This window comes from Oryctolagus cuniculus, chromosome 11 (genome assembly GCF_051225735.1).
Source record: "Oryctolagus cuniculus isolate XC-2025 breed Fujian yellow rabbit chromosome 11, ASM5122573v1, whole genome shotgun sequence".
Taxonomy (NCBI): Eukaryota; Metazoa; Chordata; class Mammalia; order Lagomorpha; family Leporidae; genus Oryctolagus; species Oryctolagus cuniculus.
In genome coordinates, this window is record NC_142877.1 from 68,423,667 (window position 1) to 68,441,239 (window position 17,573).

General features: G+C 41.1%; 1 protein-coding gene across 11 annotated transcripts in view; it reads left to right on the plus strand.

Moving 5' to 3' along the window:
* Positions 1 to 17,573, plus strand: part of IRAK3 (interleukin 1 receptor associated kinase 3) — a 68,066-nt gene that overhangs the window by 5,610 nt on the left and 44,883 nt on the right. For 4 of the 11 annotated variants that reach the window (XM_089308626.1, XM_008256751.5, XM_051845651.3 and 1 more), the window contains 3 exons: positions 9,461 to 9,643; positions 14,773 to 14,846; positions 15,461 to 15,515. In XM_089308626.1, coding sequence (XP_089164752.1) covers positions 9,461 to 9,643; positions 14,773 to 14,846; positions 15,461 to 15,515 — 312 coding nt within the window. Of the gene's footprint in view, positions 1 to 3,335; positions 3,461 to 9,460; positions 9,644 to 14,772; positions 14,847 to 15,460; positions 15,516 to 17,573 lie in introns of those variants that run through there. The other 7 variants (XM_008256753.5, XM_089308628.1, XM_051845653.3 and 4 more) reach the window with 6 other exon arrangements.

Below are 17,573 nucleotides of genomic sequence, written 5' to 3' on the forward strand. Positions count from 1 at the left end.
CTGGAGTCAGCAGCTAGAGTGGGCATTGAGCCCAGGTATTCCCATGTGGGATGTAGGTATCTTAACCACTGGACCAAACACCCACCCTCATACTGCATTTACTAGTCATGTATACTCCAGCTCCTCTTGACTGTGGTGGTTTCCAGATTCTTCTTTTGTTGACCTTGACAGTTTTGAGGAGTACTGGTCAGTACTCGTCGACTGTTGTTGAGTGTTCCTTGATTGACATTTGCCTGTTGTTTTTCTTGAGATCAAACTGAGGTTATGGATTGTGGAGGAAGACCATAGGCATGAAGTGCATTTTCATCCTATAATATCAGTGTATATATCATGTACATGAATTACCACTGTTGATATTAGCTGTAGCTGAGATAGTGTCTCTGAGGTGTCTATACTGCACAATTATTCCCTCTACCAACCCATATTTTACTCTTTGGAAGGAAATTACTGCACAGTGTCCACTTGAGGAGTAGAGAAATGTGTTTCCCATCCCTGAAGGTGCAGTAACACCTATTTTTGTGCCCACTCTGTTTTTCCCATCTACCTGTGTTCTCACTGCTACTCTAAGCCACCACCCTGTATCTGTGTTCCCCTGGGGATTCCTCTTGTCAGAGGTCACTGTGATTAAATCCAGTGATCAATACTCAGTCTTTATCTCTTGACACAGTTGACCACTCCTTCTTCCTTAAAGCACTTCTACTTCTGAAACATTAACTCTTTGTTTTCTGCTCACAGATTCCTGTCTTTTTGCAATGCCCCTGGGCTTAGTCCACAGACTCCATCTCTTCTGTTTATTCACTATAGTTGCTACCTTGTATAAATTCCATCTTTATGCTAATATCTCCCAAATTTCTAACCTGAGTCTCTCTCTTGAATGTCAGCATCATCCATGTAATTGCCTGCTGAACAGACATCTCCAGCATTGCACCCTCTGCAAAACAACATCTGAAATTAATGGCAACACCTTCCTTTGTTCAGGACAAAAATATGAGTCTCTTCTAATTTCTCACCTTCTCTCACAAACCACATCCCATCTCTCAGCAAAGGATGCTGCTGACTCTGCCCTCAGGTTCTTATCTCATAATCTGACCGCTTCTACCACTGTTACCACAGCCATCCTGGTGCAAATCACCATCAGAGTCTACCTGGATTATTCTAGCAGTCTCCTAACTGGATGCCCTGCTACTGCTCTCTCTTGCCCTTCTTAAGTTTCTTTCTTTCTTTCTTTCTTTCTTTCTTTCTTTCTTTCTTTCTTTCTTTCTTTCTTTCTTTCTTTCTTTCTTTCTTCCTTCCTTCCTTCCTTCCTTCCTTCCTTCCTTCCTTCCTTCCTTCCTTCCTTCCTTCCTTCTCTCTCTCTCTCTCTCTCTCTCTCTCTCTCTCTCTCTCTCTCTCTATTTGGAGGGGGAGGGAGAGAGAGAGAGATCTCAAGATCTCCTATCCACTGGTTCACTCCAGATGCCCGCAGCAGCTGGGATTGGGTCAGAATGAAGGCATCACCTGCTACTTCCTTGGGTCTGCCTTGGGAGGAAGCCAGAATTGGAAGCAGAGCCAGGACTCAAATCTAAGCACTCTGATATGGAATGTGGGTATCCCAAATGGCATCCTTACTGCTACACCAAACACCTGTGCTTTGTGTTTCTTTACAACACAGCCATCAGTGAGTCTGTTAAACACATTAAGTATATTATTTCACTATTTAGAACCCTCTACTAGCTCCCCATCTCACCCCAGGTGTTGTGGAGGCCCCATACCTGGGTCTGCTTGCCTGAAGTACAGCAAGCCAAACACTGACATCAGGGTGGTTGGGAGAAAAGTGTGTGTTTATTAGCAGAGCCCAGAGCAAATCACGTAATTCCTGGGCTCCTTGAGAGGCTGGGTGTAAAGGCTCAAACAAACTGAAGTTGGGATTTAGAGGTGCACGTTCATCTCACGTGCCAGTCTCTGGTTGGCCCACAGTGCTTGTGGCCCTCCTTTGATTGGTTGATTACATCATTTTGGGGGAGAGAGGACAGATTTTGATGATGGCGAACTGGGATTCAGTCAGGTGGAAGTTACTCAATGCCCAGAGCCTGCAGTTTCTGGAAAAACCCTCAAGACAAGATCAAACATCAAAATTTTAGCTACAGAGGAAATAAAGGACTTCATAAGTTTTGTGATCAAGGACCCTGTGGAGCCCACCGTGCCACCCCCTCAGTTTAGCGAGTTAACTTACTAAGAGGTTGATTTGCAAAGAAATTTTAATATAAGAAGAGAGGCGAGGGCCTAATAGTATCTGGTATCTACATCAGAGATGCTGTATAGCAGCTTGATTTCAAACATAGACACTGGAGGCAGACATTAACCTAATGGTTGGGAAGCCTATGTCCCATATCAGAGTGCTTCATTTGATTCCAGACTCCCTACCCCTGACTCCGGCTTTGTAACAATGCAGGCCCTGGGAGGCAGTGGTAGTAGCCCAAGTAATTTGGTTCCTGCCACTGATGTCAAATACCTAGATTCTGTTCCTGGTTTCTGGCTCTGGCTCTGACCCTGGCCCAGTTTGGTTCATCAGAGGCATTGAGGAGTGACCAGCAGATGGGACAGCTCTGTCGCTCCTCTTGCTCGCTCACGCTCTCTCTCTCCCTCCCTCCCCCACCCCATCTCTCCAATAAATAAATTTAAAAAAAAAGCGAACACTGAAATCTTACATGACTTTTTTTTAATTTGAGAGGTAAAGTTACAGACAGGGAGAGAAAGAGAGAGAGGTCTTCTATCTGCTGGTTCACTCCCCAGATGGCTGCAGTGGCCACGGTTGGGCTGATCGAAGCCAGGAGCCAAGAGTTTCTTCTGGGTCTCCCACATGGGTGCAGGGGCCCAAGGACTTGGGCCATCTTCTACTGTTTCCCAGGCCATAGCAGAGAGCTGGATTGGAAGAGAAGCAGCTGGGACTAGAATGGATGCCACAGGCGGAGGCTTCAGCCCATTATGCCACAGCGCTGGCCCCTACATGGCTTTTTTTTTTTTTTTTACCCCCACTTTCTTTTCCTTCTTGTTTACTCAACTCCAGCCACATTATCCTCCTTGAACATGCAAGGAGTATTTTTCTATAGGTCACTTTGAAGTATGCTTCTTCATTTCCTTCATGTTTTTGCTTAACTACAAGTATTATCTACCATGACTGCTTTTTAAAAATTGGCACCCTCCCATTCCCTTATTATCCTTATTTTTGTTCTCTATACAACTTAGCAACTCTCTCATACTTCATATATTTGAGTGTGTGTGCATGCTTGTTTGTGTGAATGCTTGTTTGTGTGAGCGTGTGTTTATTGTCCACATAGAAATAAGCTTCATGATGTTGAGTCCGGATCGGAGATCCTCCCCAAAACAACCCACAAAAGGCAGGCTGGATGCAACAGCAAGAGGATTTATTTGCAGCTAGCTGGGGCTCCTGCTGGCATCTATGACGCAGTGCAGTGCTAAGGTGAGAAGCCCTGTCTCTCCCCTTCCCAGCATTTTCATACACTCGAGTAAACAAGTACATACGTCACTACACACGTAAGCGAGTTCCTTATTCTCTATATGGCAATTACCTAAATTTATGCATTTTATTGATGCATTTGAGCAACTCGGGGGCTAGGCGTCACACAGGAAAGTGGAAGAATCTAAATTCCAGGAATAGTTTCACACCCATACCCTTGGGCCTGTCTTTTTTCTGGCTCAAAATGAAGCCTGTCATGGAGGAACTGCGGTTCTCTCAACAGGTCCTAAAAGCTCCTGAGACCAAGAGTCAGCTTGACTGCAATATATCACCCCATATTCTACATCACTAAAACGTAACCTTAACATACTACATCACCTATCACACACTGTGAAGTCTTAACTCCAAATGTACTTAATCTAAACTAACCTACGGTTTGAATTAATTACTTAAAACTTGGGCCGGCACCATGGCTCACTTGGTTAATCCTCCGCCTGCAGCGCTGGCATCCCATGGGTGCTGGGTTCTAGTCCTGGTTGCTCCTCTTCCAGTCCAGCTCTCTGCTGTAACCTAAAGGGCAGTGGAGGATGGCCCAAGTGCTTTGGCGCCTGTACCCACATGGGAGACTGGGAAGATGCACCTTGCTCCTGGCTTTGGTTCGGCACAGTGCCGGCCATGGTGGCCATTTAGGTAGTGAACCAATGGAAGGAAGACCTTTCTCTCTGTTTCTCTCTCACTGTCTATAACTCTACCTGTCAAAAAAAAAAAAAAAACAACACTTCACAATGAGGGCAGGAATTTTTACTTGCCTTATTTCCTGTTCTCATTGAGAGAATTGGATAAATATCTGCATTTTGGGTAAGTTAGTTGTGGGGAGCAACTCGGACTAGACTGTTACTGGAATTAAGACTTATTCTATGCATCTGCTTTCCCACAATATGGCGCTGAGAAGGGAGTAACAACTTCTACGCAGTTGCCTCTCGCCAACTTGAGTGATGACCTGCAGGAGCTGATCCTGCTCCTGATTGCAGGAGAGCAGCATACTCGGCGTGTGGGTAGCAGAGTTGGGATTGGTGGAAGAGGACTATAAAGGAGGAGAGAGACAACATGCACCAGGAACATCTAAGGGGAACACCTGAGGAACATCTGAGCAGCCCCCGAGAGAGCCGGGCGGCGGTGTGCCGCTCCCCCGCGGAAGTGGGGAAGGTGGCAGGGGGAACCGCCCTTCCACGGAGGTGGAAGGGTCGGTAGCCAACCTGGGAAGAACCAGCAGCAAACCCGGGGAGGGCCGAGCAGACAAAAGAACAGCGCAGGGTCCTGTGTCGTTCCTCCACGAAGACGGGGAGCGACATAATGGTGCCGTGACTCGGATAGGAAACCTAGGCAGGGTTTAGTGTCGTTCCTCCATGAAGAGGGGGAGCGACATTAGTGAGCAAGCAGACATCTGTTAAACATCCAAAACCTTGTTGGGCAGAATCATAGAGCACTGTACTAGAGGCACTGTTGTGGTTTCTGCTTGTAGGGATTTTCTAATTTCAGGCAGACAACAAGCCTGGATAAAGAATGCATGAGGAAATAGTATTCATCTTCACTTAGGTCTGATGTTACTCAGCTTTTGAGGTGTAGATTGCAATGCCAGTGTTGAGGGTAAGCCACTCTGAGGTCTGTCCCAGAGGTTAGTTGACAGTAGGTCCTCACATGGGTCTACAGAGGATACTGGGGAAATAATGCACAGGCCTCCCCCGATATGGAATATGAGTCTTATTTGGGTATGGGGTAGAAAGTACACAAACTTAAGTATGAACAAGTATTATTTCTGGTAAAATTTATGAACTAATGGGTTTTAATGCTTATGATTTTGTCTGAGGAGCAAAGCTAATGTACACTTTTGAATTTCATTTCAGTTTTTTGGAAGCAAAACTACCTTCCATGACCCTTCTGAAAAATTGCCTAGTATCTTTGTATGCTTTGTAGAAAGAATGAAAAGGGGTATCTTTGTTCTCCCCATTGTGCTGCCTGAAAACAAGCTTTGCTAGAATGTAGTCTTCATTTTCTAGGGGTTTTAGCATGTGGTCATAGGCAAATACAGAGTCCAAATAGGGGTGTGTTGCATTATTCTAAAAAACCCCTTCAGTACATATTTGCATACAGAGATGTGATTTCTGTAGCTGAATTCCCCAGTGGTTAGCACTACTAGACAGCCCTACACTCTCAAAACAGCATCCAAGAACCTGTGCACATTGAGCGATTATTAAGCAACCAGTATGTTGAGATAAACTGGTTTCTGAACTTCTCAGGTAGACTTTTTTTTTTTTTTTTGGTTTACATCATGCCATGATGTCTTTCAATAAAAGGCTTACCTTCCAAAAAATGTTTTAAACAATGTTTAACACAGTGTATTTTTCTTAATTTATCTGTTGAGAACGCTCTTAACCTTAGCAACACAATTACTCATTGAGTACTTTCATTTTTATTTTTATTTGATTTCTATTTTGCGTAAACAAAGTTTTGTGTTCTGGAAGGGAATAAGTAAGCAAGAATTGGAGAAAACTATAAACATTAAAGAATGTAATTAACATGTTAGAGTTGGCATTCCTGTTGCATCAAATTGGAGCTATTTTATAGAATTGGATCTAAAAGAATTATATATTTTATAGATGTTAATAATGCTCCTTACTGATTTTGCTATTCAGAATGCATCATCATTAGAGGAAAGCTATTAAGGTTGTACTGTGAATCACCAGTGAGAGAAAGAGAAAACATATTTCATCTCTAGTCCTGGAAGCAATCCATGTGTGCAGGCAATATCCATTTTAACTTAGCCAGATCAGTTTCTCACCATGGACTTTTACTATTACAAAAATACTTTGCCTGATATTGCCTTTTTTGTGTTTAGTGAAAACTCAGAAGCCTTTGCCTTCTGGTCAGTGTTAGGGAGCTAAAAGCCCCACCTCGCTTGGCACCTGTGTTTTCCTGCTCTGCCGAATCTCGGAAGTGTGCTTAAGGGCAAGTGCCTCTTAGCGGTTTCTGAGCTAAGTCATGGGATGGGAAAGGACGGGGTCATCGCCTGCTGCACTTTTGAGAGGGAAATTCCAAAACTGAGAAAAAGGGAAAATAGAGAATGGGGAATGGAATTATGTGGGAAAGCTTACATCTGCATGAAACTTAAAAAGTTAACTCTGGATCCTGTTAATAAACTATTCCTTTCTTATTATGACAATAAAATGTGTCCACCTTTTAATGTATAAATATTATATACAAGATTCCTGCTGCTATTGCTACCAGATGGATCTTGCAAAATGTAAAGCTTCTGTTTTTATGTCACTTTCTTGGACATCTTAGTCAGGTCCCATTGCTTTCAGAAGGAAGTTTAAGTTCAAGACCTGTGTCTGTTATTCAGTAAATAGCTACTATATGCTAAGCATGTTCCTGGAGACACAGAGGTAATGTGGAGACTTCATGGGGCATCTTCTCCTTTTCTTTAACACGAACCTTCTGCTTTAAGCATGCTGGTCTCCTCTCTGTTCCCTCATTCCCTTTCCCCATTTCTGGACCAATCCCACTTCCTTCACTCTTCCCTCTGCCTAGTTAAACCTTGCCCCCATCCACCCCTGTTATGGAGGTAGCAGATGTCTGGTCACCTTTACTACCTTCCCTGACTGCGATAGCCCACAGAGCATCTTCCCTCTTCACTCCTGATAAATCACATGCATGTGGCTTACTGCAAATATTCAAAGTGCAGAGGGGTACCAGTGTTTGGCACAGGAGTTAAGATGCCACTTGGGAAGTTCATGTTCCACATTTGAGTGCCTGGGCTCCAGTTCCAGCTCCTCTGTTGGCTCCAGCTTTTGGCTAATGCACCCCCTAGGAGGCAGCAGGTGATGGCTCAAGTAGCTGGGTCCTGCTACTCGTGTGCGAGGCTTGGATTGAATTCTCAGCTCCTGGCTTCAGCCTGACCTTACCCCAGCTGTTGCAGGCATTTGGGAAGTGAACCAATGGATGGGAGATCTCTGTCTCTCTCTCTCTCTGCCTTTCAAATAAACTCAACAAGTAAATAAATAATTTTTTAGGAACTCTTAAAATATAGAATTAATTATTGTATTTAAAAAATAAGCCTATCGGCCGGTGCCACAGCTCACTTGGCTAATCCTCTGCCTGCAGCGCTGGCACCCTGGGTTCTAGTCCCAGTTGGGGTGCTGGATTCTGTCCCGGTTGCTCCTCTTCCAGTCCAGCTCTCTGCTGTGGCCCGGAAAGGCAGTGGAGGATGGCCCAAGTGCTTGGGCCCTGCACCCGCACGGAGACCAGGAGTAAGCACCTGGCTCCTGGCTTCGGATCGGTGCAGCGCGCCGGCCGTAGCGGCCACTTGGGAGGTGAACCAACAGAAAAGGAAGACCTTTCTCTATGTCTCTCTCTAACTCTGCCTGTGAAAAAAAAATAAGCCTATCATAGTATGCATATACTTGTTATTACTAATCTGTATGGTGCGTTATGCCTAATAATCATAAATTATCCCATTAATTTTCTAATAGGAACAGTTGAAACCTAACCTTTCCCTTTGGTGAAATTTAATATTTAGGAAGCTTTCATTGCAATGTTAACTTGGAAACTAAGAAATATTTTAAAGTCAGTGTTCATATAGTTGGCAGGCCAGGGAAGAGAAACCAAATTTAGTAAACAAGGATGTTATTACAATTTTGTGGAAAATACAATTAAAAGATAGGTTTACTTCAGCATAAAGAAATTTTGAAATGTATGCATAGTTTTTCATAATACACATTTCCATGAACTTTTTGGAAACTTAGCATAAGGATTTCCAAATGTTTTTGCATCAAAATAAACCTGTTTTCTTCCATTTTCTGTGAACTTTTTAAAGTACCTCTGTATGTTCAGTACAGCTCTAAAATACTTATATCAGACCATAAATAACTCAGATGCACCATTTTTGAGCAATTAAAAACCTAGGATACTAGTGAAATATTTTCCATTTCTTACCAGATAGTAGCTTTTAACTCCTCAAAAATGCACATTAGTACAATGTGAAACAAACATCTTAAACACCATTCCATGAAAGCATCAACAGCTGAGTCTAAGTGTACTGCAAATGAGTGATAAGGGGATGAGGAAGAAAAGCATTAATTTCAGTAACTTCAGAAAACTGCATCTTAACTGGATGCTTGAGGGGCTAAGGCCAAAAAGGATCACTGTGCTCTAATTTGGTTCATGTGTTTTTCACAGGGATGTGGGTTAGCAATTCTCAAAATTATCTGTGTGTTTAGTAGAATCAAACAAGTAAATATGGTGTCCATAGCAAGAGCAGTTTCTTTCTATTCAACAATGGAATAATAAATTAAGGAAGACTAGACCACAGCCTGAATGGTTGGATTGGAATCAGAGGTATCAGGATAAACTCTTGGTTTTTAATATGGGTACACAGAGATTGAGAAATACAGATGCAGGGGGTTAGTGTCTGTGCATTTATTTAAAGGGCCTAGAGGCAATGAAACCCTATCACATCCAGTACCGTTGTCCAATAAAGTCCAGAATCCTTGAACAAATAATTACAGTGCTGCAGAAGGGGAAACACAAAATGAACCCAGAGTACCTTGTACAGCAAGCAAATAAGGAAGTGCTAAAAAAAAGAATTAAGAAAAAAAATTGTTAAAAGAACACAAGAGCCAACCAATGTGGACAAGGATAGAACAATTTTAGCAACAAAACAAATAATCCTAGTATTGAACTTCAACCTACAGAATGAAATCACTAACCAAAAGTCCATACTTATATAAATGAAAAAGTGAATAAATAAAATAAGGGGGGAGGGAGATATGATAGTTCTTTCTTATAGAAGAGTTACAGTTAAATGAACATAGAAGGAAAATTCAAAATAAAAAATAAATTCAAAATAAAAAGTTGCAAGTAAAATTGAGTAAAACGTAAGGCACACAAGAAGAAGTATTCCAATAAAGATAAAATATTTGCTTCTTTCTACTGCAATTTCCACAGCGGAGCGGCTTTCAAACAGTTGGCTAGATGTTCGTCTTATTGAGAAATATGTAGACCAAGGTAAAAGTGGGACAAGAGAGTTACTTTGGTCCTGTGCACAGAAAAACAAAACCATCGGAGACCTTTTACAGATTCTCCAGGAGATGGGACATCATCGAGCTATCCACTTAATTACAAACCATGGTAAGCACTTATTCTTATCATGTGGCTCCAAATCCATCTTCAAGGAATTGTAATTTGTAAATGTAAATATTGCTTTATATCCAAGACATTGACTTGTCAAGGTAGGTCTGTGATTCCTTACCTATCACTTTTATCTGGAGGGGACCTTGCAACTTCACATTTTTTGGTGATTCTTTCCCCCCTTATTGACTAAAATTCAACAGAGTCCTTTCTACCACTTTACACTTTTGTTTTCTTTTTTTAAAACTGTTCATTACAACTTTACTTTTTAAAATATTTCATTTTTGGCAACCAATAGAATCAACTTTCTGACACAACTCTAAATCACTTTGAGTCCTAAACAATGAAGAAAGATAATGCTACCCTTTGTCTTGTTGTGTTATTTGAAGTAAAACTGTAATTGGCTTCCCTCTATCTTGGTGCAAATGATACCTCCAGAAGAAGCCTGGGACTTTCCTTTTAGTGCTGGTGTTAAGCCACAGCTCAACCTTGCTTGCTGACCATCCATTCCCCAGCACGCTCATTCTTTCCATTTGTCTTATTTGTTTTTGTGTCCTCACTTACTTAGAAAAATCTGATAAAGTTCACAAAGTCTTCTCTTTTTTCAGTAAAATAAAGTCTTAGTATCACCTGTTCTATTTATTCCACTGAGATTTATTCACTTCAACAATAATAATCTTGAGTGAGCCTTTTGTTGTAGATTCAGGGTTATTCAGATAGAAAATCTTTTATTCATTATCCTGTGGTTCTTCCATATATATATATATATGTAATATAATATTTATTTAGTTTATTTATTTTGAGAGGAAGAGATGTTTTCCTATCCACTGGTTTACTCCCTGAATGTCTGCCACAGTTGAGGTTTGGACCAAGCCAAAGTCAGGAGCAAGGAATTCCATCCCAGTCTCCCATGTAGGTGGCAGGAACCTAAGTACTTGAGCCAATACCTGATGCCTCCATGGGTCTGCATTAACAGGAAACTGGAATTAAGAGCAGAGACTGAATTGGAACACAGGCACTCCAGTGTGGAACACAGGTGTCTCAAGGGATGTCTTAACTGCTGGGCCAATGCTCATCCCAATCCAGGTGTATTCTCCATTCTGTATATTTGCACACCTGTTGTTTGTTAATATATTTAGTGTACATAAGCCTCTTCCTAACACCCAAATAAGCTTTGCACATATAAAGAAGAAATGTTGAGAGATTTGTATGAGAAAGCTGTACCTTCAGATTGATTTTTATTATGTAGATTTTTCATATTAACAGGATATTACTTCCTAGGCTTCCATCATGATATTAACTGTATAATTTGGCTAATCCCTTTTGTCTTTTGCACATTATTTCTTGACTTGGTTTACTGCATTAGAATGTGTGACTTTAAAGCTGACTGATCAAATCCCTGGGAACTGTATATTCAATGCTATTTTATTATCTGAGCCTTTTCCAACCACCGAACCACCCACAGGGCTTGCTGTTCACAATATAAACTCACACCAATTTAATAGGACTCATGGGCAATGTTTTATACTTCAGTGTTCTGGAATATATTTCAGAGTATATTTACACTCTCCATTTGTTTATGCAGCAGAGAATGATTTGTACTTTAAATAGACAAAAATTTCACATTCTTCTCTTAGTCTGTTGCACATGCAAGATTGATTTCTTTTTTTTTTTACATTGTGAGGTTAGCTAATTGGTGGGAAGATAATCATTGACTGCCTTAGAATGAAGACACATCGAAAAGTTTTTAGAAAAATTGAATTCACAGATGAGTTTATTTTGGTGCCAAAATTTTTGAAATTCATGCATGTGTGGGGTTTTAAAACTATTTATGAATGATTTTTTCATAAAAAGTATGTGGATGTCTTTTTTTTTTTTTTTTTGACAGGCAGAGCTAGACAGTGAGACAGAGACAGAGAGAAAGGTCTTCCTTTTCTGTTGGTTCATCCCCAAGTGGCTGCTATGGCTGGCGCGTTGTGCCAATCCAAAGCCAGGAGCCAGGTGCTTCCTCCTGGTCTCCCATGGGGTGCAGGGCCCAAGCACTTGGGCCTTCCTCCACTGCCTTTCCGGGCCACAGCAGAGAGCTGGACTGGAAGAGGAGCAACCAGGACAGAATCCGGCGCCCCAACTGGGACTAGAACCCAGGGTGCTGGCGCTGCAGACGGAGGATTAGCCAAGTGAGCTGTGGCGCCGGCCAAGTATGTGGATTTCAAACACTGTTGGAACCAAAATAAACATCTTTAAATTCCATTTTTTCATAAATTTTCTTGAAGTGCCCTCCAGAAAGAGGTAAGTCTGAGATGATGGAAATACTACTATACTCTTTGTCCTTTATTAAAGAAAATAGCATTCTTTAATTGTAATCTATTGAGTTGATGCCTTGAATTAAATTATCATTTTGAAAAGATTCATTACGGAAATCATTTAAAGTAAGACGTGTGGATTCCTTGGACATACCAGTCTACTGAACAGGTTGTGTCCTGTGGAAGCTACTTGCTGAATTAGCAGTTGAAGCTCCTAACTGAAAATGCATAAACAGATTTAGTCTTTCTTTGCTGTTGCCATAGACAGATTCACCAGTTATCCAAATAATTGATTTTTGCCTATTTTTGCTTGAAATTTTATTGTTTAGTGGGATGGTTTTATTTTGGAGGAATTTTGTTAAGAAAGCTTTTATTTAATGAATACAAATTTCATAGGTACAGCTTTAGGAATATAGCATTTCTTCCCCCCATACCCACCCTCCCACCCCCACTCCCATCATGACATCATGGAGGAATTTTTTTAAAGATTTATTTATTTATTTGAAAGGCAGAGTTACAGAGAAGCAGAGAGAGGCAGAGAGAGAGAGAGAGTGAGTGTCTTCCATCCACTGGTTCACTCACCAATGGCTGCAATGGTCAGAGCTGTGTTGATCTGAAGTCAGGAGCCTGGAGCTTCTTCTGGGTGCAGGGGCCCAAGGACTTGGGCCATTTTATACTGCTTTCCCAGGCCATAGCAGAGAATTGGGTCAGAAGTGGAGCAGCCAGGACTTGAACAAGTGTCCATAGGATGCTGGCACTGCAGGTGGTGGCTTTACCCACTATGCCACAGCGCCGGCCCCTGGAGGAGTTTTTTAACCTTACACATTCCAAACTCCAGGTGTCACTTCGTAGATTTAGATTTTCTCATCAGTTTCCTCCCACATATTATTTCTGCCATTCAGATAGCTACCATTGGGAGGCTTCTTCACATCCATAAAATCCTTCAGATTTCAGGGTAGAACTGAGTTGTCCTTATGTGTCATATTTTGCATCTATATTCCAATGATCAGCAGTTCTTTCCCGGTTGTGACATACATGTACAACTTTCTACTGTCTTGTTAGAAGACCATTTTGAATCTCCCATTTTATGACAATGAGATACGCTCTCTCTCTCTTTTCATTAAGGTCTTTGACTTTTAGGGCCCTTACAGAAACCAGACTTCAGATCTTCTTCTGCATAGCAATACCTGATTCAAAATGTTTGCAATTTCTTTGTTTTTTTTTTTTTTGTTTGTTTGTTTTTTTTTTTTTTTTTTTTTTTTGACAGGCAGAGTGGACAGTGAGAGAGAGAGACAGAGAGAAAGGTCTTCCTTTGCCGTTGGTTCACCCTCCAATGGCCGCCGCTGCAGCCGGCGCACCGCGCTGATCCGATGGCAGGAGCCAGGAGCCAGGTGCTTTTCCTGGTCTCCCATGGGGTGCAGGGCCCAAGCACCTGGGCCATCCTCCACTGCACTCCCTGGCCATAGCAGAGAGCTGGCCTGGAAGAGGGGCAACCGGGACAGAATCCGGCGCCCCGACCGGGACTAGAACCCGGTGGAGGATTAGCCTATTGAGCCACGGCGCCGGCTTGCAATTTCTTTTCTTGCCTAATTGCCCTGTTAATTTTCATAGTACAACACATTAAGGACAAAGATCCTACATTGGGAGCAAGTGCACAGTGACTCCTGTTGTTAATTTAACAATTGACACTCTTATTTATGACGTCAGTGATCACCTGAGGCTCTTGTCATGAGATGCCAAGGCTATGGAAGCCTCTTGAGTTCACAAACTCTGTCCTTATTTAGACAAGGGCATAATCAAAGTAGAAGTTCTTTCCTCCCTTCAGAGAAAGGTACTTCCTTCTTTGATGGCCTATTCTTTCCACTGGGATCTCACTCACAGAGATCTTTCATTTAGGTCATTTTTTGCCATAGTGTCTTGGCTTTCCATGCCTGAAATACCTCTTGGGCTTTTTAGCCAGGTCCGAATGCCTTAAGGGCTGATCCCGAGGCCAGAGTGCTGTTTAGGGCATTAGTCATCCTATGAGTTGGCTGTGTGTCCTGCTTCCCATGTTGGATGGTTCTCTCCCTTTTGTATTCTATCAGTTAGTATTTGCAGACACTAGTCTTGTTTATGTGATCCCTTTGACTCTTAATCCTATCTTTATGATCAGTTCAAACTTAAACTGATCACTTTAACTAGTAAGATGGCATTGGTACTTGCCAACTTAATGGAATTTGGAGTCCCATGGCAAGTGAAATAAACATTTTTTAAGGTGTATCAAAATATTAGCAATGACAACAAAATATGAATTGCTTTTAATTTTGTATGGGAAGCTACATAGATTATCTCAGCTCAGACAGATCTATAAAATCAGGACTTATAGTCTACATTTGGCTGATACACACACACATACACACACATTTGCATTCACACAGAACCATCTTTAATACCTATGGCACAAGATGGCATAAAAAATTAACCTAAGGAGGTAAAAATCTTATAATTGTAAAAATTTTAAATATATTTACAAACAGTTGATAACATTGTTGTATTTTATTTCAATTTTCTCCCTTATACTTTATATTATTGTTACATATCATTAAAAATATTAAAGTAGCTATTTATGTTTTGAATGAACAAATGTATGTTTTTATATTTAATCACTAGAAGCATATTTCACATATGTAAATTTGTAATCATTCCACAGGAATGGGAATTGAAATTAAGCTTTGGAAATGAATGTTACTAGTAAGGTATTTATTTTCACAGTGTCAGAAAGAGGAAAAATCAAGGTTTTGGGAACATAATATTTTTTGTTTCTAACTCCCTTTATTTCTCTTTCAGGCACAGCCTTGAATCCTTCAAAGCAAAGTCATCAGAAAGAGAGATTTCCAAACATGCCAGCCAAGGTAAAGCAGGTGTGTATAAAAAATGACTGTTGCTTATGGATTTTAGCATAAGAAATAATGTTATCCAAGAGAAAAGATGCTGGATTCACAGACACTTTTTTAAAAACCAAAAATGTTTCCGTTCTCTCATTGTTTTTTACTTAGTTGAAGATTGAGGAAATTAGAGAGTTGTAACCATTGAAAGAGATGAGAGCTTCCTCTTTCACAGACCTGTCAAGAGAGGAGACTTAGAATTAAGGTTGATGTGAATTATGCATTTGCCTTAACTTTTAATTTTCCTTTTCTAGTTGGCCTTTTGTGTGCTACTCTTAGTTTTTATTAGAGCAAATTAGCAGTGATCATTTTTATAGCATTAGAAGTCATTTCAAATTCGCTATTTGTAACTATGGCATTGATACTTGAGTTTTTACAGTTGATATGGAAGTCTTAAGTATACACTTACAAATAGCAATAAATGCTATTGAATAAAGTGAAATAAGTTTGCTTTCTACTAGCTTTCTTCTAAATTGGATTCTGCACGATTGTACTGTATAGTCCCAGGGGGAGCTTTGAATTTCTGTTGCGGTTCTGTTCTTTCTAGAATTATGAAATAGAATTACTTTAGTATGTATTTCTTCTCTTAGGAAGCAGCCAATGTCACAGTGGGTGATGTTCTTATTTCTGAGCACAATAAAAAAGGTAAAAACCATAATAACATAATAACAAAATATTTTTTATATCTTGCTTTCATTTAAGGGAATTTAGAGGGGAAAATGTCCAATTAACTTATTAATCATTTATATTCATGCTCAGAATAAAATTTGCATAGAAGTCAAAATATTTTCAGTTTTGATTGAAACTCATAGTTCTGATAGATGACATATTATTGTTTTGTTGAGAATCCATCGGCTGGGGTGGGCTTTTGGCCAGCTGGTTGAGATGCCAATTAAGATTTTTTTTTTTTTGACAGGAGAGTGGACAGTGAGAGAGAGAGACAGAGAGAAAGGTCTCCCTTTGCCGTTGGTTCACCCTCCAATGGCCGCCGCGGCCAGCGCGCGGTGGCTGGCGCACCGCGCTGATCCGATGGCAGGAGCCAGGTACTTATCCTGGTCTCTCATGGGGTGCAGGGCCCAAGTACTCGGGCCATCCTCCACTGCACTCCCTGGCCACAGCAGAGAGCTGGCCTGGAAGAGGGGCAACCGGGACAGAATCCGGCGCCCCGACTGGGACTAGAACCCTGTGTGCCGGCGCCGCAAGGCGGAGGATTAGCCTAGTGAGCCACGGCGCCGGCCAAGATGTTTCTTATACTTGAGTTCATTTCCTGGCTTCACCTCCTGATTCCATCTTCCTGCCACTGCAGACTCTGAGAGTCAGCAGTGACAGCTCGGGTCATTGTGTTTCTGTTACCCAAGTGAGAGAGCTGGATTGAGTTCCCAGCTCTTGGCTTCAATCCTGGCCGTTGTGGAGATTTGGGGAATGAACTAACAAATGGGAGCTCTGTCTGGCTCTTTCTACTTCTCAGAAAAAACTTATCAGTTAATGAAGATCATCATTGTGATCTTTTCACATAAGGAATATTTTTTGTTGTGGTTAGTAAAATTTGCTATTTGTATGTCTCATAATAAAGCATTTTTAGAATTATGTCAGATTTTTATATAGTCTCAGAAATTTTCATGGTACTGCAGAAATATTTCAAGATGATTATAGAGTAGTGCTGAGAGTCATTGTAAAAATCAAGTTACTGGGGCTGGTGCTGTGGCTTAGTGGGTAAAGCCACCACCTGCAGTGCTGGCATCCCATAAAGGTGCTGGTTGGAGTTCCGGCTGCTCCATTTCTAATCCAGCTCTCTACTATGGTCTGGGAAAGCAGTAGAAGATGGTCCAAGTCCTTGGGCCCCTGCACCCACGTGGGAGACCTGGAAGAAAACTCTTGGCTCTTGGCTTCAGATCAGCCAGGCTCTAGCTGTTGCGGCCATTTAGGGAACAAACCAGCAGATGGAAGTCTCTCTGTCTCTCTCTCTTCAGGAACTCTGCCTTTCCAATAAACAAATAAATCTTTAAAAAAAAAATCTGGCTATTTTCCAAATCAACTTTGCGCCCTTCTTAAAAGGAAGAACAATTTACTACCACCTGGGAATCATTCTGCAAATGTTAAAGACTATTTCAGACTGCCTTGCCTAATGTCACTAGATCTGATGCTTCTTTGGTTGAAAAGACAATTAGACGTTAGATAAGCTTTTGGTTCTTTAACAGTAAGATCTAAATCAAGCTTTAAATGTCTTCAGAGACTATTTCATATTTGCTGTGGAAATACAGCCAAAACTGGGTTCTGAATGATTTAGCCAAGCTTTCTCTTCGTGGTTAGTATTTGGTTACCTTTTAAGTGTATTCTCCCAATCTCTGCTTTGGATGATTTCTTTTTTTTTAAGCTAATGCATCTTTCTAATTTACTCTGAAGAAGCAATTTAGGCATTCAGAGGATCTGGCTAATGAAAAGTATTTATATTAGTCAGGCTTGGAGAATTTTGTTCAGTCCTATCAGGATTCCCACTTCCATAGTTTTTTCATGGTTTTAGATTCAAAATGGGTTAACAGTAAATGTTGACCTAATGACAAGGAACAGAATCTTAGGAAAATTGCCCCAGCTAAGCTTTTATATCAGCATGTTATTGTGTAAGTGTTTTTAAAAAACCATTTGCTCTGTGGAATGGTGGAAGCCTGGCCCAAGTAAATGTGCGGAAAACATGTGGTGGGCTTC